We start from the raw sequence: 24245 nt of genomic DNA on the forward strand, positions 1-24245 counted from the left end.
TAGGTTCTTCGTAACTTGGTACTGTTTGTATTGAAGAGAATGTGATGTATATATAGGTGTTTAGATATGATTAAGGGTAACATTTATGGTTTTTATTATATTACCAATTACCAATTACCAATTAAAATTAGAGTTACAATTTTGCATTTGCTTACCAAAAAATTATATATAGATACTTAATTTATATTCGAAGAGTATATTTACCTTTTTTTTTTTGAATGCGAAGAGTATATTTACCTAATTTACTTTATATACAGTAATAAGTATGTCTACACATAAATGAATAATATATAATATATAATTTCAATATTTTGATAATTAATTAAATTAGAAAATTAGGATATTATATAAATGCCGCTAAGTTTTGGGGGAAAATTTATATGGTTTTTATATTATTCTTATTATTATTATTATTATTATTATTATTTTATTATTATGCTTACATTATTTCATAAGATTTTTATTATATTTGAACAATAATATTTTCAATTATATTATAGAATATAATACCATACATAATATTACCAATTATGTAATATAACAATTAATAGATTTATTTAATTTCCATTTGACATTTACTTACCATAAATTTGTGAACTTTGTATGAATTTGTAATTTGTGCATAACACAATCATTTGCCAGTTTTTTTTTTTTTTTTTTTTTTTTTTTTTTTTTTTTTTTATTGAATGGATTGATCCTTTTCAAGTTCTTGGATGTGGTAGGTATTTATTGCATTTTTTCTTTATTTCGGTGAAATTAGTGATTTAATAAAATGTAAATTTAAACAAATTTGTAAAGATTTAGTTTGTATGGCTTTGAATAAATAGTGATATAAGCTAATAATTAGTGATATAGCAAATTGATTTGTATATGTACGTGATTTCTTTCTTTAATAAATTGCTTTCTTTAATTAATAATTAATTACTTTCTTTAATTAATTGAATTTGGATATTACACAAATGTCCCTAAGTTTTGGGGGGAAAACTTGCTAGGAGGATTTTACTTTTATATATATATATAGATTTTTTTTTTTAAAAAAAGAGAATTTTTTTTTGAAGGGTTTAAAAAGAGAATTGTTTTTCATCCCTATAAAAATCACATAATTTATAATTATTGTTTTTATGCACTTATAAAAAAAAGTTACAAAATTTTTGTAAAACTGAGTCATATATCTTTGAAATTGAAAAGGGAATTTGAATGCAATGTGCTTATACTCAACGTGTGGCATGTTATCTTGTTTGTTAGCATGCGAAATTGGCAAATTATGCCCTGGGCCCGTGTCCACAATGTGGACACGGGCCCAAAACGACGTCGTTTTTTAAAAAAAACGCGTCATTTACTTAAAAAAAAATTGCGCGTGTTTTGCCGTTAACGGCGTTATTTTTTTTGGATTATGAATGTACAGTTATGCCGTTATGAATGTACAATTATGCCGTTATGAATGTACAGTTATGCAATTATGAAATTATGAACACAGAGTTCTAACATTATGAACTTACAATTATGAACATGTAGTGATAAAATTATAACCATGGAGCTTAAAAATTGTGAATATAGAGCTTCGAAGATTATGAATGTACAGTTATGGAGTTATGAATCTACAGTTATGGAGTTATGAATCTACAGTTATTATGAATCTACAGTTATGGAATTATGAATGTACAGTTATTGATCGAATTATGAACAAAGAGCTCTGACATTATGAACATATAGTGATAAAATTATGAACATAGAGCTCTAAAATTGTGAACATAGAGCTTCGAAAATTATGAATGTACAGTTATGGAGTTATGAATGTACAGTTATAGAGTTATGAATGTACAGTTATGGAGTTATGAAAGTACAGTTATTAACATATAGTAATAAAATTATGAACATATACTCCTATAACGAAGTGGTCTGAATTTTTTTAAAAAAAAAAAAAAAAAAAAAGATAACAGTGCCTAACGGCACTGTTATCCGTGTCCAGCATGCATGCTGGACACGGGTCCATAGCATAACGATTGTGCGAAATTGAGAACGTTTCTTTTGTAAGCAATTGCAGGAAATGTGACTCATGCAATGAAGAATAGGTGAATGCACAGGAAGAAGAAGAAATACCACTGTACTACCACCACCCAAGGGCTATGCACAACCGCCACCGATGTATGAGGTGCTCGATGATGTTCCGCAAGTGCACAATTGGGCATCGATGTAGAGCCGTCAAAACGGTCTCGCGGGGCTGGACGGGCCAAAACACACCAAAGCCCGTCCTCGTAGCGGGACGGGCTAAAAAGCCCGCCTCTTAGCGGGCTTGGAATGTGGTCGGCCCGCCCCGCCAATCAATTTTTTCACTGTGTTAATTTTTAAAAAAAATCACTATACAATATCCTTAAAAAAAAAAAAAAAGAATCACTGTCAGACGTACAGTACACTAACACAGTAACACTACCGAGTATTGTATTACTATAAATCTATAATCCTATAAGTTATAACACACTAACACAATTACACAAACCAAAATAATACAAAAAATAATATGTATTAAATACTAAATATATATGTATTAGCATGTCGCGGGCTAAACCCGTGACCCGCCTGACCCGCCCCGCCTGGACCCGTGACCGAGGCGGGGCGGGCTAAAAAGCCCGCCTCCTGGCGGATCAAAATTTGAAGAACCCGTCCCCTACCTACGGCGGTACGGGACGGGTCGACCCGGCGGGTAAAACCCATTTTGACAGCTCTATCGATGAGGGCCTTGCAATACCAATTCCATCAAGAGAATATGGTGATGCATAGAGCCACGAGGGAGCAACTTGACCATCAAAGCCAGGATATGGAGGAGCTTCGCGTGATGTTCTACCGACAATTCCACCCTCTGGCATTTGGTGGTGACGAGTAATGGTTCCAAGAAGAAGGAGAAAAAACAAAACAATTTAACTATTTGGGGCACAATTTCATTTGGAATTATTTAGATTTTACTTACCATACTTCGTTTTATTTTTATGTTTTACACTTTATGTTTGACTACTATGCATTACGTTTTATGACTTTTCGTTATTTTGCTTTTGTTTTATCTTACTTGCTTGAAGCTTGCCTATCTCTAGTCGTTGATGCATGGAGTAGTTGATTTTCTACTTTGATAATCTCCCTAGAAATAATTTTAGGACTAGTCTCTTTATATTACTTTAGTTACCTTCCTTATTGAAAAAAAAAAATTGAAAAAGGCCGAAATGGAAATACACAAAAATATTAGGTAGGATTAGCCTTCCCATCCCTTTTTCATGAGCTTAAATTGTGCTACATTTCTTATGCCACTAACCAATTTTTCATGAAGTTTTTCTTTCGAGAGAAAGGGCAAAGGCGAATGGTTTTCGAAACTAAAGGGATATGCACTTCATTTGGTGACAATTTTCTATCCCTTGACTTGTTAGGCCCTATGTTTTAATTCTAAAGTGTGGAAATCTTGGTTGATGTTTGCATGCTTAAGTGGATTTACTTTATCACAAAGGATTAGTTTTCAATCTCATCCAAGTTCCGTAAAAATTCTAAAGTGTGGAAAGGAACAAACACTTTTGTTGAGACCTTGACTTTCCTTGTCCACCTATGTTTTAAAGAACATTGAGGGCAATGTTCGATTTAAAGTGTGGAAAGGGAAGCACATTGTGCTTAAAGGACTTTTGTGGCTTAAATTGATTCATTGGTGCTTGATTGACGAGTGTGTTGGATTTGGAGAGTGCGTCGTTGTTCATATCATGTGATAAATGTGATAGTGATGTGCCCGTACGAAAAGTTTTTACGCTTGAAATATCCTTTGGAAGTTATTCTCTGTACACCCAAGTGAGGAATTGCATAGATAAGCCATTTAAGTTTACATTTGATGCATGCTTGTATGAATTCACCTCCTATCTTGCTTAGACCTTAGTAAATGATCCCTCGAAGTGGGAGTGTGTACTCTCCAACCTTGGAAAGATAAAAATGCAAGGTCGGGAATGAACCTAATCTTGGCAAGGTATGAGGCAAAAGGTGAAACCTTGTGGTGAGAAGTAAGAAAAGTTCCCTAATCCCAAAAGAAAAGCATGAGTGAATAAAAGTAGGGGAATGACGATGAGAAAAAGGCAAAGACAAAAAATAAATGGCCGTCCCGTGAGATAAGAAAAGAGGTAAGCCATCTCGCTAGGGTTTGGGGCAATTCCATTACACTGTCTTCGAAAAAGCGTAGAGCTCTACGTGAAGTCGGTTGTCCCAATGGTGATGTCTTAGGAGATGAGAAAAAAAAAAGAGCAAAAAAGAGGGAGACATTGCTTATGTCGGGATCACGAAAGACTTCCTCGGATTAAAACATAGAGATCTATGCCGCGGGGAGTCGATCTTTGGCATAAGGGTGGAAGTGTGTCAGAACCAACGCTTACGTCGGGACCAAAAAAAGTTTCCCCGTGGTAAAACACGGAGCTCCGTGCCGAAGGAAATTGGACCTTGACTTAAGGTTGGTGAGTGTCCCATGCCAAACCATTCACTTATTTTCTTGTAAAGGACCTTGGCGTTATAAGGATGGGGTCCGTTGAATTGTACACATCGTTCCCACTAGTGTAGCTTGGCTATAGGCTTTTGCAAGATAAGAGGTGAATACCAATTTTGGATCGCATGCTTTATGAATGGTGTGAGAGGGTACCCTCCTTTGTTTTCATTCTATCTTTTAGGAGTTCGAGACTTCCTTAGTATATTCCTGGAGTAGCTTAGTAGGAGTGCATGACTAGCATATTTATTACATGATATGATGAACTTCACCCCCTCCGTAGCGGGACACTTATCTTGATTGACCATTGGATGAATTAAGTTATCAATGAGTTGGGGTTAAGTGTATCTTTGACACTTAAGTGATCATTGGTTTGATTGAAACTTGCTTGAGGACAAGCAAGTCTAAAGTGTGGAAACTTGTGATAAGTGTCAAAGACACACACTTTTAAGGTCCATTTAGGATGAATTCTAAGCTAAAAACAATCCTTTGTGTAACAATTTTGTGTCAATAAGCTATGTTTTGCATTTTATTGTAAATTACCACCACACTTTGTGTTTTATATGTTTTTAGGGAAGTTTTGGGCTAAAACGAGGCAAAGTGGCACAATCCGGAGGAAAGCGGGATAGGAAGACAAGCCAAGACCAAGCCACGAAGGCCACAACGCGCGTTGTAGCATGCGTTGTGGGAAGGCCACAACAGAGCAGATTTCCAGAAAGTTTAATGCACGTCACAACATGCGTTGTGACGCGCGTTAGACGGAATAAGTTCCGGAACAACGTGCGTTGTTCGGGGCGTTGCGAGTCGCGTGGAAGAGCTGCGGAAGGGATTGAAAGGGGAGGAGGCTATTTAAGAAGTTTTAGATCAGATTTTTAGAGGACTTTTGCTTAGACTTTGGAAAGATTGGAGAGCTTAACATTGTTAGATTGAGAGAGAACAATTTTTAGAGTGATTGTGGTAGATTCAAGCTTGGATTTCTTGGGAGATCCATTGAAGGAAGAGATTGACATACTCCAATTCAAGAGATCTTGCAAGAATTCTTCTTATTTTCTAATCTACTTGTTTGGTATAATCTCAAATCTTTTCATTTCTATTTGCTTGGCTAGATTTAGATTTATGAATGCTATGATTTCTATGGCTATTGTAGGCTAGCTTAGCTAGGATTTGAATTGTGAAAGTGTGTGATGATGTTGCTTTTTTGACTTAGTTCTTGAATTAGAGATTGATTGATTGCAATGCTTCTATGTCTTGTTGTTGCGGATTGATTTGTTTGCATCAAAGGAACTTGATCACCTCCTATGATTTTTGAGGGATTGGCCTATGCTAGGTCATTCCAAACTCCCATCCTTGGCATTTCCTAGCTCAAGGAACCCTACACAAGTAGAGTTGTAGGCAAGGTATTCGTGGAAAGGTTTAGGTGAGACCTAAACAAGTCCCAGTAGTCTAAGTTACGAAAGGACACAAGTCATTCCCTAGAACACAAGTCATTCCCTAGACTTAGCATTTGCATCATCTTTCCCTATGTTTAATGATTCTATAAGCATCTTAATCCACACTAAACAATTCAACCCTATCTACTTTTCATTTGATTACCACTTGTTAGCAATTGTTTTACTAGTTCACTACGACATTTATCTTTTGTGTGCGTGTGACATGCAGTCAAACAATGCCGATGTCTTTATTTTTTGAAATTAGCAACTTAGGGGTAACTCAGAGCGGTCATCCTTGAGAATGACATAATCCGGGATTCATCCCAACACAAACAAACAACCCACGCGCGAGAGGGCGTTGTCAATAGTCTCACCAACTGCTCTTATATTCCTTCTCAACGTCTCAATTTCTTCTTCATTTTCTTCTTCATTTCGATTTATTATTCTCAGCTCTTATATTCCTTCTCAACGTCTCAATTTCTTCTTCATTTCGATTTATTATTCTCAAATAGTCTTGGAGTAATTTTCTTCGACCTTGAGCAGGACGATCGAACCATTTAATAAACCCACATCCAAATACACTGCCTTTTACATAAAATTCCAATACCACTTTAAAAATTAACAATTTTGTCCAACTATGTAATTTTTAACACATTTAGTCCTCCCGACCAAATCACTAATTTTTAACACATTTAGTCCTCCCGACCAAATCACCAAATATCGCCGAAAAAACTTAACCCTAGTCACCTCCTGCTCGCCCGCAGTTTGGGTCAGGTGTTCGTGTTCGAGCAGGTCTCCACCTATATAAGATCACTATAAGAGGGAGGCCACACACCACAAAAGGGGATATGTACGAATGCGAAAGTAGAAATCAATATATTTTATTAGGAAGAGAGATTTTTTAAGAATTGGGCGGGAAGTTAAAATTTCAAGAACGATTTTTTAACATTTAGATTTCGTTATAATGATACATAGAGATACATATTTATAAAGGTAATTGAGTCCAAGTCCATTTTATTGTATTTTATGACAAAAATAAAAATATAAAAGTTTTGTCCAAATATAATGCATAAATTTAACAAAAAAAAATACAATTCAAAATTTAATTTAAATACAAACTTATTCACCAAAATTTCAATGTCAATTCCTTTTTTATGTGTCTGGTTCGATTAACATTATATAAAATAATTTACTTTCCATGAATACAATGTACATTTTTAATATAATAAAAGTATACTATTTGTGTACTGAATGTTCATTATATGTGTAAACCATAGTGATTGATCGAGTCATGTTAAATAATATATCATAGTTTGACATATAAATATTAGAATATCTATCACGATTTATTTTTAATTCAAATTGATATTAAGTTTTTTTATAAACCCGTCTCACGAATGATATGATCTTTCTCACAATTTCACTAAACTTGATCCTCATTAATTTAGGAGCAAATTAATTTCCATTCATAATTTAATAATACCGAACCACAGCACATTATGTACATGGATTACAAAAATGTAGCAACGTCCAACCTCGCTCAATCCATATGATCGAATGAGTTGTTCATATTGACCTTCATCAAGTCGGTCAAAATGGAGTCGGCCGCGACGCTGTAAACCTCCACCTGCTTACACGATACCATAACATATTGGTCCTCAACTTTGAGGGTTCCAAGCTTTGCCATACACCCGGCGACACCGTCAATGGAGGTCAGAAGACATTCACTAGCGACTTCGCTGGAGCCCACCTCGGTCAAAGAGGCGGGGTTTTTAAGGATGCTGGCGGCCACACTGAGTTGCAAGGCCGTGCTGCCCAAGAGCGTTGCGCAGTCGGCGTAGGCCGTCTTCACGGCGGGGATCCTCGCGACCTTGTTCATCGCGTACTTGCGCGTCCGCTCCGCGTTGTCCAATCCCGACTGGGCGATCGCAGCGGCAATCGCCAATGGCTCTTGAGATGCCGACACGACTAAGGGGTTTTTGGAGAGGTGGTCGAGGCAGAACTCGTGGTCGGCGGTATTGTTGCAGGCTTTTTGGATTAGCGTGACGTTTAAAGGAGAGGCTGTGGATGGTGAACCCATCGTCAGGAAACATAAAAGACTGCCAATCACAAGGGAAACCATAACATTGGTTAAAGAATCCATGTTGGGAAGAAAGGGTACAATAATTATATTATTGTGTGTTTATTTTATTAAAGACTGTACTGTGCCCTTCCAAGCTAGACAATATAATGTTTCCTCGATGTTGGCTTGAGGGAAATGGAGTTGAGCAATGCATTATATAGATGGTCTTGGAGGGTATTGGGATAGAGATTACAACAATAATTTATGGTTGCACTTTCGTTTAGGGACTATGTGCCATTCCCCGCTTAAATAGCAATAGAAATGATTAAATGGTTAATGGCTAATATAAGGTTGAGGACTACTTGACTTGGCTTACCTGTAAACACACTTCTTATACTATTCTAATTGTTTCGTATGATTATGGGCAAATTATTGTATGGACCATGGTCCAAACAATGTTACGTGGACCATAACAAAAAGTACATTTTTAATATACTAAATGTACATTATTTTTGTACTGAATATATATTATAAAATATAATGTACACTCAGAACAAAAATAATGTACATCCCCTGAATATAATGTACATTATTTTTGTACTGAATATAGATTATTTTTGTACTGAATGTACATTATTTTACAGTAGACAAAATATGGTCCACACAACTTGTGTGGACCATGGTCCACATAATAATGATTGATGATTATGCCACTTGAAAAGTTAAATAATGTTGCCCAAGGGGCGGTGTATGCGTTCAAATTCAGCCCAAAGCCCACAGATGATAAAAGGTTTAGATTGGAACCCTTGTGTGCACTGTGCACATGAAAAGTAGGATCTGACTGGCCTGGTGGGCTGATTACACGATCGGGATTGGATTCCTTGTGGGTAAATGAAGAATAAGACTCACGATTTACCTCTATAGTGACTTTAGGGGCCGGGGTCCTGTGGATTTTAGATTAGTTCGTCGAGCTCGAGCGGCAGTAGCGACGACAGCGACAACGCATCTACCAGCGGCCGCGAGTCCTCGCCCGATCACGATCGGGAAACACCCACTTGGACGATCGGGTCCGGTTCTGAAGCTCACGTATCGCCCCGCGTTCAAGAAGCTTCGCACGATACGGCCGACGAAGGGCCATCCCACTCGGCGCCTGAAGAGATCGAATTCGTCTTCCTCAACAGTGAAAGCGTCGAGCAGCAAGAATGCTTACTGGGCCCACGAAGCAGCGGAAATCTCGGCCACACTAAACAATCGGGTGAGGTTCGATACCTGCAGGAGCCTTGGGGGAATTAAAGAACGGCACCAGGGGAAATGGATTGGGATGCACTTCGACTCCTTAAGAGCCCCGATCACCTTCCCCTTTTCCCCCCTCTTGACCGCGTTCTTGGGCTATTACCGGGTGTTGGCGGTCCAGATATGCCCGAACGCCTATTGGATACTGGCATGCTTCCCGCATATATGTGCTCGGCACAATTCCATGTGTACAATGGAGCTCTTCAACTATATTTACATAGTTAAACCCTTTCCAGCCCTATACGGTGGTGGATACCTGATGATTCAATCCCGAGACCACCTATGCTCGATCGCCAACCTTCCCGGAAACAACCGAGGATGGAAGAACAGAATCTTTTCGGTCTAATACGACCCTTGGATCCTGCCGGTCGACCGAACGTGGGGGACACATTACAGGAAACAAGTACAATCACCAGCCACCCGAGCCCTTCGAGAAGCAACCTTCCGCATTTCTTGCGAGTTTCACAAGTACAAGATCTTTCGATCGAGAGAGCCGTACGAGAATGCCCGATTGCCGCCTCCCCAATATGACTTAGAACTGAAGTACACGCCACGACCGCTTTCGGTGTCGATCGCCGTAGCGGCCCCTCAAGCCGAGCCGACCGTCGAAGGTCTACCACCCGTTACACTTCCTCGGCCTTTTTACACCGACTAACAATGATCTAATGTTGTGTGTTATTTTTTGTTGAAGGAATGGGTCCAGCTCGTGGTTTTCCGACCGTCAGTGCTCCTCGAGCCCACTGAGCCAAACTGACGCTTGGGGGAAAAGGAAACTGCCACTGCTCCACCGGCCGGTCAAGAGGTCGGTGACGCCTCCATCCCGATTACGCGTCCCTTGGCCGCTTCCACGACCACCTCCGATGGGGTTCTGCTCGCAGACGCCGCGGCCGACCCGTTGGCCCCCCCGAGCTCCCGGACGGAAGGGAAAAGAGAAAGCGTCAGGGAAGGACGCAGAAGAGGCGGGCTCTCTTAAGCATCACCGAAGGCAAAGCCCCCCGGCCGAAGTCGTCCCGAACGGCGGACAGACGGGCAGGGAGTTGTCCCTCTTCGCGAGGATCAACAATCTCCAACCGATCGGGGAGGACATGACCGGATGGACGCCGACCCAGATGGCTGAGAAGGGGCACGAGACTTAGTCGAGGTTTGTTAAGACTATATTTTAAATTTAGACCATTTTCGAGCCGATCGATTAGCTTAACATCATTTTCTTGCAGGCCTCGCGAGCACTCCTCGGCCTTCAGTATCGGGTGTTGCTGGCCAATGAAGCCCCTCCTTAAAGCGAGTCGCCGAGCGCCGTGCCAAGGAAATCCCCGACCTTCAGAAGGAACTAAAAACCGCTAAGGAGGCTCAAGCGGCGGCCGAGAAGGAGGCGCGTATCGCCCGAACAGAAGCGGGCGAGCTGAAGACCCGACTGGGCAACCTGGATGGCCTGGCCAAGTTTTTATGCCGTGACGAACCCTCAGCTAACAAGTCCTTCCGAGCCCTCATGAAGAACAAGCTCGGGGAAGAAAAGGTCTAGACCTTCGGCCATTGGGCCTACGCGTCCGGTCAACGGGCGATGCGGGACGAGACCCGAACTATAATGGAGGAGGTCTTCGAGGGCGAGGATCTGAAAGAAGTGTTGACCACTCTTCCGGACAAGATCCCCGACCCCGGGCCCACGCCCTTTACCGAGTCATCCGCGTCGGGATCTGAAGCTGAGCCAGCTGCGGGAGAACAAGCCGGAGTACCTCTCTTTGGCCTTGTCTCTCACGGCGGCAGGTATTCCCGTTACAATCTCGCAAATTTCAGATTATCTTCAAGCCCATGAATTTATCCATGCCGAGGATTACCCGGCTGGTTCAGACGGTGGATTTACTGCTGCTCCGTCTGCAATGTACGTGGGCCGCGGAGGTCGTAATAATGGCGGGCGAAGCACTAGAGATGGTGGTAGACACGGCCAGAACCGAGGCCGTGGTGGCCGAGGCGGTCAGAACCGAGGCCGCAGCGGCAGAAACAGTGCACTACGATGCCAAATATGCAGAGCCCAGGGCCATACCGTAGTCTACTGTTTCAAAAGATATACTACACAGCCTCCCGCCCAGGTGAATATGGTGACCGCCGGCGATGAATCTGCTCCTCCGTCCTCGGCTTCGGGCTGGTTGCCGGTGATGAATCTGCTCCTCCGTCCTCGGCTTCGGGCTGGGTTCCCGACATAGGCGTGTCGGCTCATGCAACCCCCGACGCGTCCATGATGTCTCAGGCAGACGAGTACACCGGCGGGGATGTTCTTCGTGTTGGTAACGGCGCAGGTTTGAAAATTTCCCATGTTGGTCATGCATCGATCCCATCTAGTTAAAAAATGTTGCGTTTATCTAATGTTTTGTGTGTCCCGGATTTACCTGTTCCCTTATTGTCTGTTAATCGCTTCACTAACGACAATAACGTATTTTTTGAGTTTCACAAAAACTACTTTGTTTTGAAGGATTCCATAACCCGAGCGATTCTGCTTAAAGGTCCAACATCCGGTGGTCTGTACTAGCTTCTAGTTCCCCACTCTCAGTTTGCGTTTCTGACTTCCCGGGCAACTCCTGTAGTTTGGCACCGTAGATTGGGCCACCCGCATGCACACATTCAAAATAAAGTTCTGCAGTCCTGTCCGGCTGCGCCTGATAAAGCCAATAAATTGGGGTCGTGTGCGCCTTGTCACCTCGGCAAATTTTCCAGACTTCCTATAGATAGGGTTTTTCATCCTAGTCAAAATGTATTGGATTTAGTTTTTACCGATATCTGGGGTCCGTCTCCTGTAATCTCTACTAGTTGATTTAGGTATTTCCTACTATTTGTAGATGATTACTCACGTTTCTGTTGGTTTTATCCCTTACGGGTAAAATCTGATATATATAAATGTTTTGAGTCGTTTCGTGTCATGGTAGAACGCCAATTTTCGTGTTCAATCAAGTCTATTCAGTCGGATCTAGGCGGTGAATATCGCTAGCTTCACTACACTTTTAGGAGGCTCGGCATTATTCACCGTCAATCCTGTGCGTATACACATGAACAAAACGGTAGAGTTGAACGGAAGAACAGGCTTATTGTTGAAACCGGGTTGGCACTCTTGGCCGAAGACTCTGTCCAACTACAATATTGGGACTATGCTTTTGAAACGGCTACTTGCCTAATTAACTATTTTCCAACACCTACCTTACAGTTTGAAAGCCCGTACAGCTGCCTACATAAACACTCACCACCATACACTTTTCTCCGTGTCTTTGGGTGTCGCTGTTACCTTTATATGAGGCCTTATAATCGCCACAAGATAGAGTACCGGTCGGCACCCTGTGTTTTCTTAAGTTACCCATCGTCCATTAGGGGGTATAGATGCATGAACCTAACTAATGGAAAGATCTACATCTGTCGTCATGTGCGCTTTGATGAAATTGTTTACCCTTTTTCAGACGCAGGTGGTCAAAGAAGTGTTCCACAAGTGCCACCTGCACTACCATGGGCTACTAGCCCGGTGTTGACCGAGCAGTTGCATGTTGCGCCCGCTGTGGCGTCATCCGGGCCTATACACCCGGTGAGCCCGGCTAGCCTGGTACCACTTGCCCGGGACATATCGCCATTGGCCTTAGAAGGGCCCAAATGAAAACGACCCACTCGCACCGCACCCCAGGAACGAGATCATGGTATGCGGTTACGGCACATGACATGGGGCACGGACGAGCAATTTCATGCTCTAAGTGCTGTAACTGACCCGACCTAGGCATCCACAGTGGCATGAAGCCATGGACCAGGAGTTTAATGCACTCTTGCATAATAGCACACGGGTTTTGGTACCTGCTGAACCACACATGAATGTGATTGGCTGCAAGTGGGTGTTCCGCACCAAACGCCAAGCTGATGGTTCAGTTGAGCGCTATAAGGCTCGGCTTGTCGCGAAAGGGTTCAACCAGGTAGCGGGCGAAGACTTCTTTGACACTTTTAGCCCTATAGTCAAGCCGACTACAGTACAACTTCTCTTTTCTCTGGATGTGTCCCATAGTTGGACGATGCGGCAGTTAGATGTCCACAATGCCTTTCTCAATGGGCAATTGGCCGAAACAGTGTACATGAAACAACCACCCGACTATGAGGATCCGGTACATCCAGATCACGTGTGCCATCTGCAGCGGTCTCTATACGGTCTCAAACAAGCTCCATAGGCTTGGTTCAAGAGAGTACATGATTTCTTACTATCTCCAGGTTTTATGCCGTCCAAGACCGATGTCAGCCTATTCCACTACTCTGCCGGTTCGTCTAAGGTTTACTTACTTTTGTACGTTGACGACATTATCATGATGGGGAATGACCCGCCTCTTATTTCTACTCTATGGCATCGGCTTTCTACCGCGTTCAAGATCCATGACCTAGGCTCCCTCTGGGTTCTTTCTCGGGATTGAAATACTACAGGTTGAAGCTGGGATTATGCTGTCTCAGCGGCATTATATGAAGGATATCCTAAATCGTGCCGGTATGACTGACTGCAAACCTTTGGCAACTCCAGCTGCTGTCACGCAATCAGTTTCCCCATCGGATCAGCCACATGATAATCCGACTCAATACAGGCGCATTGTGGGCGCTCTACAGTACCTCACTATCACCAGCCCGGATCTCTCTTATGCTGTGAATCGGCTCTGTCAGTTCATGCACTCGCCGACAGTTGATCATTGGGGTCTCCTGAAACGAGTCGTTCGGTATATCAAGGGTACACTGGAGTACGGTCTGCAAATCACAGTCTCTGCTTCCTCAGCTATTCACGCTTTCTCTGACTCCGATTGGGCTGGTTGTCCGCTAGATAGGAAAAACACGAGTGGGTATGCTGTCTTCTTGGGGTCCAATCTCGTCTCTTGGCTATCTCGAAAACAGCGCACTTTTGCACGCTCGTCCACCGAGGCCGAATACAAGGCCCTAGCCGTTGTCTCCGCTGAAGTCACATGGGTTGTCTCGTTACTTCGAGAACTTGGTCTACACACTGGAGAAGCGTCCACTCTCTAGTGTGATAATCTGGGCGCTACCTACCTTTGCAATAATCCTGTGTTTCACGCCAGAACCAAGCATGTGGAAATTGACTTTCATTTCGTTCGAGACAAGGTTGCGTCAGGGGGACTTGGTTGTTAACTTCGTATCAACAAAGAATCAGCTAGCAGACATCTTCACCAAACCCTTGTCAGGTCCACGGTTTACTGCTCTACGTGACAAGCTCAATGTGGTGTCTCACCAACCTTGTGTTTGAGGGGGAGTGTTAGTTATATATATATTATTATTATTCTTATTATTGTAATATGTTAGTCAATAATGTAACAGGTGATTAAGTCTTTAGTCATCCTATTAGATAGGAGACTCTTACGAGAGTTTTTTAGCCTTTTGTATTGTATTCCTGTCATTCCAGTTTGAATTGAATATTGAACGCTTATCTCATCTCCAACACTCAACTCTGAAGAAGAAGTTGATAGAAGTGGAGTAAACTCTAAGAGTTGAAAAACCTTCCAAGTAGCTGTCCGACTTAGTGATCAAAGAAACTAGCTTGAGTAGTTTATACTAGGAGTGATAGTGCAAACCCTTTCAGGAGTTGTGAAAGAAGAGTGGAGTAGACTTTGTTAATAGCGGAACCACTATAAAAATCTCTCTCTCTATCTCCCTTTACTTTCGCATAACTATCTATCTGTGATTGCATGCATACTGGTCATAACCTAATCTTTCGGAAAGAAATCGTGTAAAGTTCATTCCAAAACGTAGATCGATACAATTTCCGCTGCGCATAACCCCGAAAGGAGTTATATCTGAAAAATTGATTAGAGTCTATTCAACCCCCCTCCCCTCTAGACTCTCTTTCGACCCTACCGGGATCAATATAACTCGGTGGACCAAAAATTCAATTTTCCCTATTATTATTATTATTATTATTATTATTATTATTATTATTATTATTATTATTATCATTATCATTATCATTATCATTATCATTATCATTATCATTATCATTATCATTATCATTATCATTATCATTATTATTTTAATTTGGTTGGGGAGTAGCCACATCATCCTTAATCAGTTAAAATTATATATTAAGCAGTTTATATTGATCACATAAAGTTTTAGACATATAAGTTGTGATTAATTGTATGTAATATGATGGAATTTATCCCTAGGCAATTTTGTTATATTTGTATGATTAATTATGATGAAATACTAAACTATGGTCATAATTTAGCCCACATGCAATTATGTATCGGAATATAGTTTAGTAATTTTATCAGTGATGATAGAAAGAAATCAATTTTATTTACTTTATGGTTCTTTGTAAATAATTTCCATCTCTATCATAAAGTTTAATTTTGTGATGTAAACTTTAGATTATATTTCTTAATTTGCCTACATGGATTAAGAAAAGGAACATGATATTTTAAAGTTTTATCATAATAGTTGAAATGAATCTTATTGAATAAAACTTTAGCGTACAGACAAGTTTTATGTCACGTGATTCTTCAACTCATTTGATAATTGTTTCATCATAAAATTTCAGTTGGATCTAAATGAGTTTTATGTCACTAGATTCTTTTGTCCATTTAGTAATTGAGATAAAATTTTATCATAAGGATTTAATTGGATTTAATAGAATTAAAATTTTAGCCCAAATGCAAGTTTACCACCTTCCCAAAATTTACCACCTTTCCAAAATTTACCACCTTTATTAATTGTTTCACGAAACTTACTTGGTTATTTGGACCAACTATAGTATTAAGTTATGTAATATGATATACCTCTTTGGATTCCAAGGATTAAGTGTATCTTTTGTGCCAAATTCTAACTTGGTTTTAAAAGTTGTATTTTATTATTTTAGTTAGACTATAATTGGAACCAAATATTGATTATTTAGTATGCCCAACTAATGGTGAGGAATTATATCTTCATTATTTAGTTGGTCAAATCAATTATGAGAGCGCGCGCGCGCGCACACACACACACACACACACATATATATCATTAACTTCCGCCAAAAAATATCTTAATCTTGTATTTGTTCATATAAATTCATATAAGTTCAAATTATTAAACATTATGGTTGTGCAACATATCTATGAAAATGTTGTAACAATATTAAAGAGTTTATTAGAACAAAAAAAAAACATTTAACTTGTGGTGCACCGTTATTTAAATAAATTCTTTAATATTTAATAGAATCTTTAGTTTCTTCAAAATTGATCGTGGGCCATTTTGGTTTGTAAGGCTCATGACAATTTTGCGAGACATAAAAGTAAACATAAGGCAATTTATATCCTACACCACGGCGCGCGTTGCACTATGCGCCCAGATGCAAAACGACGTCGTTTTAATTTTTTTTTTTTGAAATTTCCCGCCCCAGTGAATGGCAGTAGTTTTCTCTTTAAAAAAAAAACCCGATGTTCAAGAATGTACATAATGTTATACTAGAATACACATAATTGTATACATGAATGTACATAATTATATAACAAAATATACATACTCTTTTTAAAAGAAAATACACATAATCTAACATAATACATAATAAACATAAACTTTTAACATAATACACATCAACTATTAACATAATACACACAAATTTTCTGATTCGGATGTACATAATTGTATAAAAAGAATCTACATAATTATATAAAAAATGTACAAAACTGTATGAACCAATACACATAACTGTGTGAACAAATACACATAACTGTGTGAACAAATACACATAATCCCAGCAACTTCCTACCGCGCCTCCCAAAACGACCCCAAAACGACGTCGATTTGGGAGGCGCGCGGCGCACAGTGCTATGTGCGCCGTGGTGTAGGGTATAACGATTGGACTCATAATGTTCAGTTCATTTTGAGATGGACCTGAGAAGTTATGATGTATGTCTAACATTTCAAATTTATGGACTCTAATGATGTATGTCTAACATTTCAAATTTATGAACTTAAGAGTTTTGGTCTGTTCTCTAAGTTGTTGGAATGCTTCTATGACTAATTTTCACTATTTTAATGAGTGGGAGTGACAGACGTGTCAACTCCAAACTCTTATTCGATTCGATTCGGTTCAGTTTTTAAAGTGACATAAATTCAGTTAGGTTCGTTTTTAAAGGGACATATAAACACATTTACAATTTCACTGAACTTGATCCTCATTAATTTCAATCATTATTGTATGGACCATGGTCCACACAACTTGTGTGGAACATTTTTTATCTACTGTAAAATAATGTACATTCAGTACAAAAATAATGTACATTGTATTTAGGAGATGTACATTATTTTTGTTCTGAGTGTACATTATATTGTGTAATATACATTTAGTACAAAAATAATGTACATTTAGTATATTAAAAATGTACTTTTTGTTATGGTCAGCATAACATTGTGTGTACCATGGTCCACACAATAATTTGCCCATTAAATTAGGAGCAAATTAATTTCCATTCATAATTTAATAATACCGAACCACAGCACATTATGTACATGGATTACAAGAATGTAGCAACGTCGCTCAATCCATATGATCGAATGAGTTGTTCATATTGACCTTCATCAAGTCGGTCAAAATGGAGTCGGCCGCGACGCTGTAAACCTCCACCTGCTTACACGATACCATAACATATTGGTCCTCAACTTTGAGGGTTCCAAGCTTTGCCATACACCCGGCGACACCGTCAATGGAGGTCAGAAGACATTCACTAGCGACTTCGCTGGAGCCCACCTCGGTCAAAGAGGCGGGGTTTTTAAGGATGCTGGCGGCCACACTGAGTTGCAAGGCCGTGCTGCCCAAGAGCGTTGCGCAGTCGGCGTAGGCCGTCTTCACGGCGGGGATCCTCGCGACCTTGTTCATCGCGTACTTGCGCGTCCGCTCCGCGTTGTCCAATCCCGACTGGGCGATCGCAGCGGCAATCGCCAATGGCTCTTGAGATGCCGACACGACTAAGGGGTTTTTGGAGAGGTGGTCGAGGCAGAACTCGTGGTCGGCGGTATTGTTGCAGGCTTTTTGGATTAGCGTGACGTTTAAAGGAGAGGCTGTGGATGGTGAACCCATCGTCAGGAAACATAAAAGACTGCCAATCACAAGGGAAACCATAACATTGGTTAAAGAATCCATGTTGGGAAGAAAGGGTACAATAATTATATTATTGTGTGTTTATTTTATTAAAGACTGTACTGTGCCCTTCCAAGCTAGACAATATAATGTTTCCTCGATGTTGGCTTGAGGGAAATGGAGTTGAGCAATGCATTATATAGATGGTCTTGGAGGGTATTGGGATAGAGATTACAACAATAATTTATGGTTGCACTTTCGTTTAGGGACTATGTGCCATTCCCCGCTTAAATAGCAATAGAAATGATTAAATGGTTAATGGCTAATATAAGGTTGAGGACTACTTGACTTGGCTTACCTGTAAACACACTTCTTATACTATTCTAATTGTTTCGTATGATTATGGGCAAATTATTGTATGGACCATGGTCCAAACAATGTTACGTGGACCATAACAAAAAGTACATTTTTAATATACTAAATGTACATTATTTTTGTACTGAATATATATTATAAAATATAATGTACACTCAGAACAAAAATAATGTACATCCCCTGAATATAATGTACATTATTTTTGTACTGAATATAGATTATTTTTGTACTGAATGTACATTATTTTACAGTAGACAAAATATGGTCCACACAACTTGTGTGGACCATGGTCCACATAATAATGATTGATGATTATGCCACTTGAAAAGTTAAATAATGTTGCCCAAGGGGCGGTGTATGCGTTCAAATTCAGCCCAAAGCCCACAGATGATAAAAGGTTTAGATTGGAACCCTTGTGTGCACTGTGCACATGAAAAGTAGGATCTGACTGGCCTGGTGGGCTGATTACACGATCGGGATTGGATTCCTTGTGGGTAAATGAAGAATAAGACTCACGATTTACCTCTATAGTGACTTTAGGGGCCGGGGTCCTGTGGATTTTAGATTAGTTCGTCGAGCTCGAGCGGCAGTAGCGACGACAGCGACAACGGCATCTACCAGCGGCCGCGAGTCCTCGCCCGATCACGATCGGGAAACACCCACTTGGACGATCGGGTCCGGTTCTGAAGCTCACGTATCGCCCCGCGTTCAAGAAGCTTCGCACGATACGGCCGACGAAGGGCCATCCCACTCGGCGCCTGAAGAGATCGAATTCGTCTTCCTCAACAGTGAAAGCGTCGAGCAGCAAGAATGCTTACTGGGCCCACGAAGCAGCGGAAATCTCGGCCACACTAAACAATCGGGTGAGGTTCGATACCTGCAGGAGCCTTGGGGGAATTAAAGAACGGCACCAGGGGAAATGGATTGGGATGCACTTCGACTCCTTAAGAGCCCCGATCACCTTCCCCTTTTCCCCCCTCTTGACCGCGTTCTTGGGCTATTACCGGGTGTTGGCGGTCCAGATATGCCCGAACGCCTATTGGATACTGGCATGCTTCCCGCATATATGTGCTCGGCACAATTCCATGTGTACGATGGAGCTCTTCAACTATATTTACATAGTTAAACCCTTTCCAGCCCTATACGGTGGTGGATACCTGATGATTCAATCCCGAGACCACCTATGCTCGATCGCCAACCTTCCCGGAAACAACCGAGGATGGAAGAACAGAATCTTTTCGGTCTAATACGACCCTTGGATCCTGCCGGTCGACCGAACGTGGGGGACACATTACAGGAAACAAGTACAATCACCAGCCACCCGAGCCCTTCGAGAAGCAACCTTCCGCATTTCTTGCGAGTTTCACAAGTACAAGATCTTTCGATCGAGAGAGCCGTACGAGAATGCCCGATTGCCGCCTCCCCAATATGACTTAGAACTGAAGTACACGCCACGACCGCTTTCGGTGTCGATCGCCGTAGCGGCCCCTCAAGCCGAGCCGACCGTCGAAGGTCTACCACCCGTTACACTTCCTCGGCCTTTTTACACCGACTAACAATGATCTAATGTTGTGTGTTATTTTTTGTTGAAGGAATGGGTCCAGCTCGTGGTTTTCCGACCGTCAGTGCTCCTCGAGCCCACTGAGCCAAACTGACGCTTGGGGGAAAAGGAAACTGCCACTGCTCCACCGGCCGGTCAAGAGGTCGGTGACGCCTCCATCCCGATTACGCGTCCCTTGGCCGCTTCCACGACCACCTCCGATGGGGTTCTGCTCGCAGACGCCGCGGCGACCCGTTGGCCCCCCGAGCTCCCGGACGGAAGGGAAAAGAGAAAGCGTCAGGGAAGGACGGCAGAAGAGGCGGGCTCTCTTAAGCATCACCGAAGGCAAAGCCCCCCGGCCGAAGTCGTCCCGAACGGCGGACAGACGGGCAGGGAGTTGTCCCTCTTCGCGAGGATCAACAATCTCCAACCGATCGGGGAGGACATAACCGGATGGACGCCGACCCAGATGGCTGAGAAGGGGCACGAGACTTAGTCGAGGTTTGTTAAGACTATATTTTAAATTTAGACCATTTTCGAGCCGATCGATTAGCTTAACATCATTTTCTTGCAGGCCTCGCGAGCACTCCTCGGCCTTCAGTATCGGGTGTTGCTGGCCAATGAAGCCCCTCCTTAAAGCGAGTCGCCGAGCGCCGTGCCAAGGAAATCCCCGACCTTCAGAAGGAACTAAAAACCGCTAAGGAGGCTCAAGCGGCGGCCGAGAAGGAGGCGCGTATCGCCCGAAACAGAAGCGGGCCGAGCTGAAGACCCGACTGGGCAACCTGGATGGCCTGGCCAAGTTTTTATGCCGTGACGAACCCTCAGCTAACAAGTCCTTCCGAGCCCTCATGAAGAACAAGCTCGGGGAAGAAAAGGTCTAGACCTTCGGCCATTGGGCCTACGCGTCCGGTCAACGGGCGATGCGGGACGAGACCCGAACTATAATGGAGGAGGTCTTCGAGGCGAGGATCTGAAAGAAGTGTTGACCACTCTTCCGGACAAGATCCCCGACCCCCGGGCCCACGCCCTTTACCGAGTCATCCGCGTCGGGATCTGAAGCTGAGCCAGCTGCGGGAGAACAAGCTGGAGGGAAGGCCGCGTGATTGACGACCGGCCGACCCTAGGGCCTTGCATCGTTTTTAATTAAATGGATCGACCGATTGTTCATTGCATATCGCTCTTCTATTTTTCGCATATATAAGCTTTTGTCTCGTTTTCACATTTTATGCGTGTTCGCTATGCTTGGTTTAAACTTAGCATTTTATGCTTGCTCGTTACACGTGTTCAAACTTAACATTTTATGCTTATTCATTACGCGTGTTTAGATTTGACCCTTACCCCTAGCCCCACACTACCGGACATACGAGGGACGAGTGAGTGCGACAGTGGTTAAAAGGTTAGTTAGCGTTAGGATCGATCAGGTGTATACCGCTTGACATGTCTTATCCGGTCGACGTCGTAGTACGACTGTTCGCCGGACATGAGACCTATCCGTCGAGTATTGTGAACTGCTCGGGTGAAATGTGAGCGACTTTTAAAGTCGTTGGGTTTTAACCTTATCGGTCCGTGCCGAACGGGGCCTTTACCCTCATCGATTATAAGCGGATAATGGATCCCGGTTTTATCAGGCAAGTTTTAGCGACATTTCGGTCGTTGTTGCCGAGTCTTGAGAGTTGCAAGTCTTTTGAATCACGCTGAAGATCGAACTCTGGAATCGATTGACAACCAACACACTATTTACAAATTACGGTAATCAACCTCGCCCCCGTGCGCAGACGAGCAAGCACTCAACGATCGATTATACATAACTAAGCCCCGTACGCAGACGGTTTGAACACTTAAACATTCACTTGTACATGAAAAAAGATGGGCGTACCACTCGCAGGTTAAGCACCACCCCATCTGAACAAAACATCAACGTTACTGGCGAAATAACACTAAATTTTCCGAGTTCCACGTTCCGTCGATCGACCTCCCAGTAGTTGTTTCAAAAAGGTAAGTGCCCGGGCGAACGATCGATGTGATCACATACGGTCCTTCCAATTTTGGGCCAACTTGCCTCCTTCAAGGGGTTAGCTTGCTTCCCGTCGTCGTAACACATAATCCCCGACCTGGAAGTAGCGTGGTAGGACCCGGACATCCTTGGTGCCCTTGACTCTCTGTTGATACTCGGCCATTCGTTTAGCAACGATCTCCCTTTTTTCTTCCATGCTATCTAGGTCCACGGCTAGAGAGTGTTTGTTATCCATTGCATCGTAAGACCGCTCCCTGACCGTCGGGATCCAAGCTTCGATTGGCAACCGAGCCTCAGCGCCATAAACTAATGCAAAAGGAGTTTCTCTTGTTGCCTCTCTGGGCGTTGTACGATATGTCCAAAGTACAAACGGGAGCTCTTCGGCCCAGCTACGACCGGCTGAATGTAATTTTTTCTTTAATCCCTCTAGGATGATTCGATTGACATTCTCCACTTGACCATTCCCCTGAGGGTAAGCCACCGATGATCGGATCGAGGTTGTCCCAATCGTCACCAAGAAGTTTTGGAAATACCGACCCACAAATTGCCGGTCGTTATCACTTATCAGTTGTACAGGGACGCCGAATCTAGAAACGACATTTCGCTATATGAAACGAGCGCACTGTTGGGATGTGATCGTGGCCAAGGGCTCAGCCTCAATCCACTTGGAAAAGTAATCTATAGCGACGATGACAAAACGCCGACGTCCATATAGCTACGGGAAGGGCCCTAAAATATCCACCCCTCACGAGCGAATGGAATTGCAGTCGTGACCGGCTGGTAGAATGTTGCAGGACGACCGGGCATCCGGGCATAGAGCTGGCACGTCTCACAGCCTTTAGCGAGCTTCTCACAGTCTAATTGTATAGACGGCCAGTAATATCCGATCACCATTATGCGACGAGCCAGCGACCGCCCTCCTTGATGCGATGAACAGAGACCCGAATGTAGCTCGTTCATAACCAACTCCTGATGGGCATATTTTACACTCATATTTTAGTTACATCTTTATAATATTTTTATATTAATTATTTAATATTATCTAATAATTAGTTCTTTTATATACATAGTATAATCTATTCTTATACTATATATAATATATATAATATATAATTTATAAGAGTACATACTACGTACTTAATACTATATATATATAATATACATTATAATATATAATATAATATATATAATATAGAATGCATTATAGTATACATATAATGCGTACTACATTATAATTACTTATATATATATATATATATATATATATATATATATATATATATATATATATATTATAAATCTAAACTTTACAATTGATTTTTTCTTTTTTGTACAGGCATGCATCATAATAACATGGCTGGAATTGTGGAAGACTCAGGCATAAGGCAAAATAATAGGAAAAATGAGTGGTAGAAAATGATTGGGAAAATATATAAATAGTTAAGGTTTTCTATTGTAAAATGTTCATTCTTCCCCTCTCGATTATTCTTTAAAGTTGTTACCAATGTCCATTCGTGGCTAATTTCTTCTAGCTTGGCTTAGTGAATTGATGCCCCGGAATTGATTATGCTGTAAGATTATTTATTTATTTTTATTATATATGTTTCTATGCATTTGAGTATTAAATATTCTGCTAAAATTATTTGAATAGTTGTATCATTTAATTGCTAGGGAGGCCTACTAGTTATTTATTTGATATAATTATTTGCTATATTAGATAATATTGTGCTACAAATTATTCTAATATTCAGTAGCAACTGAGGTTAATTATTGACGGCTTAGTGATAATTGGTCTCGGGTAGAATATTTTCCTAAATTAAATGCAACCGCTTGTGCTTGTGTTATTTAGTTTGTCGGTTTTCCTAGTTCCTATTGCTGCTATTAAATTAAATCTATAGCGCTTGTCTTAGATTATTTAGTAGTTAGGGGTAATTAAACCGCTTGTGCTTTATTTACCTACAACTAAGGGAAA

General features: G+C 41.5%; 1 protein-coding gene across 2 annotated transcripts; it reads right to left on the reverse strand.

Moving 5' to 3' along the window:
- Positions 1 to 7364: 7364 nt before the first annotated feature.
- On the reverse strand, positions 7365 to 18521 carry LOC109147157. 2 transcript variants are annotated; one of them, XM_019294801.1, is made up of 2 exons: positions 18306 to 18521; positions 7365 to 7987 (listed from the first exon to the last, which is right to left on the reverse strand). In XM_019294801.1, the coding sequence occupies exons 1-2, from the start codon at positions 18405 to 18407 to the stop codon at positions 7466 to 7468; spliced, it is 624 nt and encodes a 207-aa protein (XP_019150346.1). In that variant the 5' UTR covers positions 18408 to 18521; the 3' UTR covers positions 7365 to 7465. The 2 variants fall into 2 exon arrangements, with proteins under 2 accessions (XP_019150346.1, XP_019150347.1); XM_019294802.1 differs by having other exon boundaries at positions 7365 to 7490; positions 17827 to 18521.
- Between the last annotated feature and the right edge of the window lie 5724 nt (positions 18522 to 24245).

This window comes from Ipomoea nil, unplaced genomic scaffold (genome assembly GCF_001879475.1).
Source record: "Ipomoea nil cultivar Tokyo-kokei standard unplaced genomic scaffold, Asagao_1.1 scaffold0259, whole genome shotgun sequence".
NCBI classification, from domain to species: Eukaryota; Viridiplantae; Streptophyta; class Magnoliopsida; order Solanales; family Convolvulaceae; genus Ipomoea; species Ipomoea nil.

Coding starts and splice junctions, on each gene's coding strand:
- LOC109147157 (XM_019294801.1), bottom strand. CDS start 18,407: ATGGATTCTTTAACCAATGTTATGGTTTCCCTTGTGATTGGCAGTCTT. Junction 7,988..18,305: donor CCTCTCCTTTAAACGTCACG/CTAATCCAAAAA, acceptor TCACCATCCACA/GCCTCTCCTTTAAACGTCAC.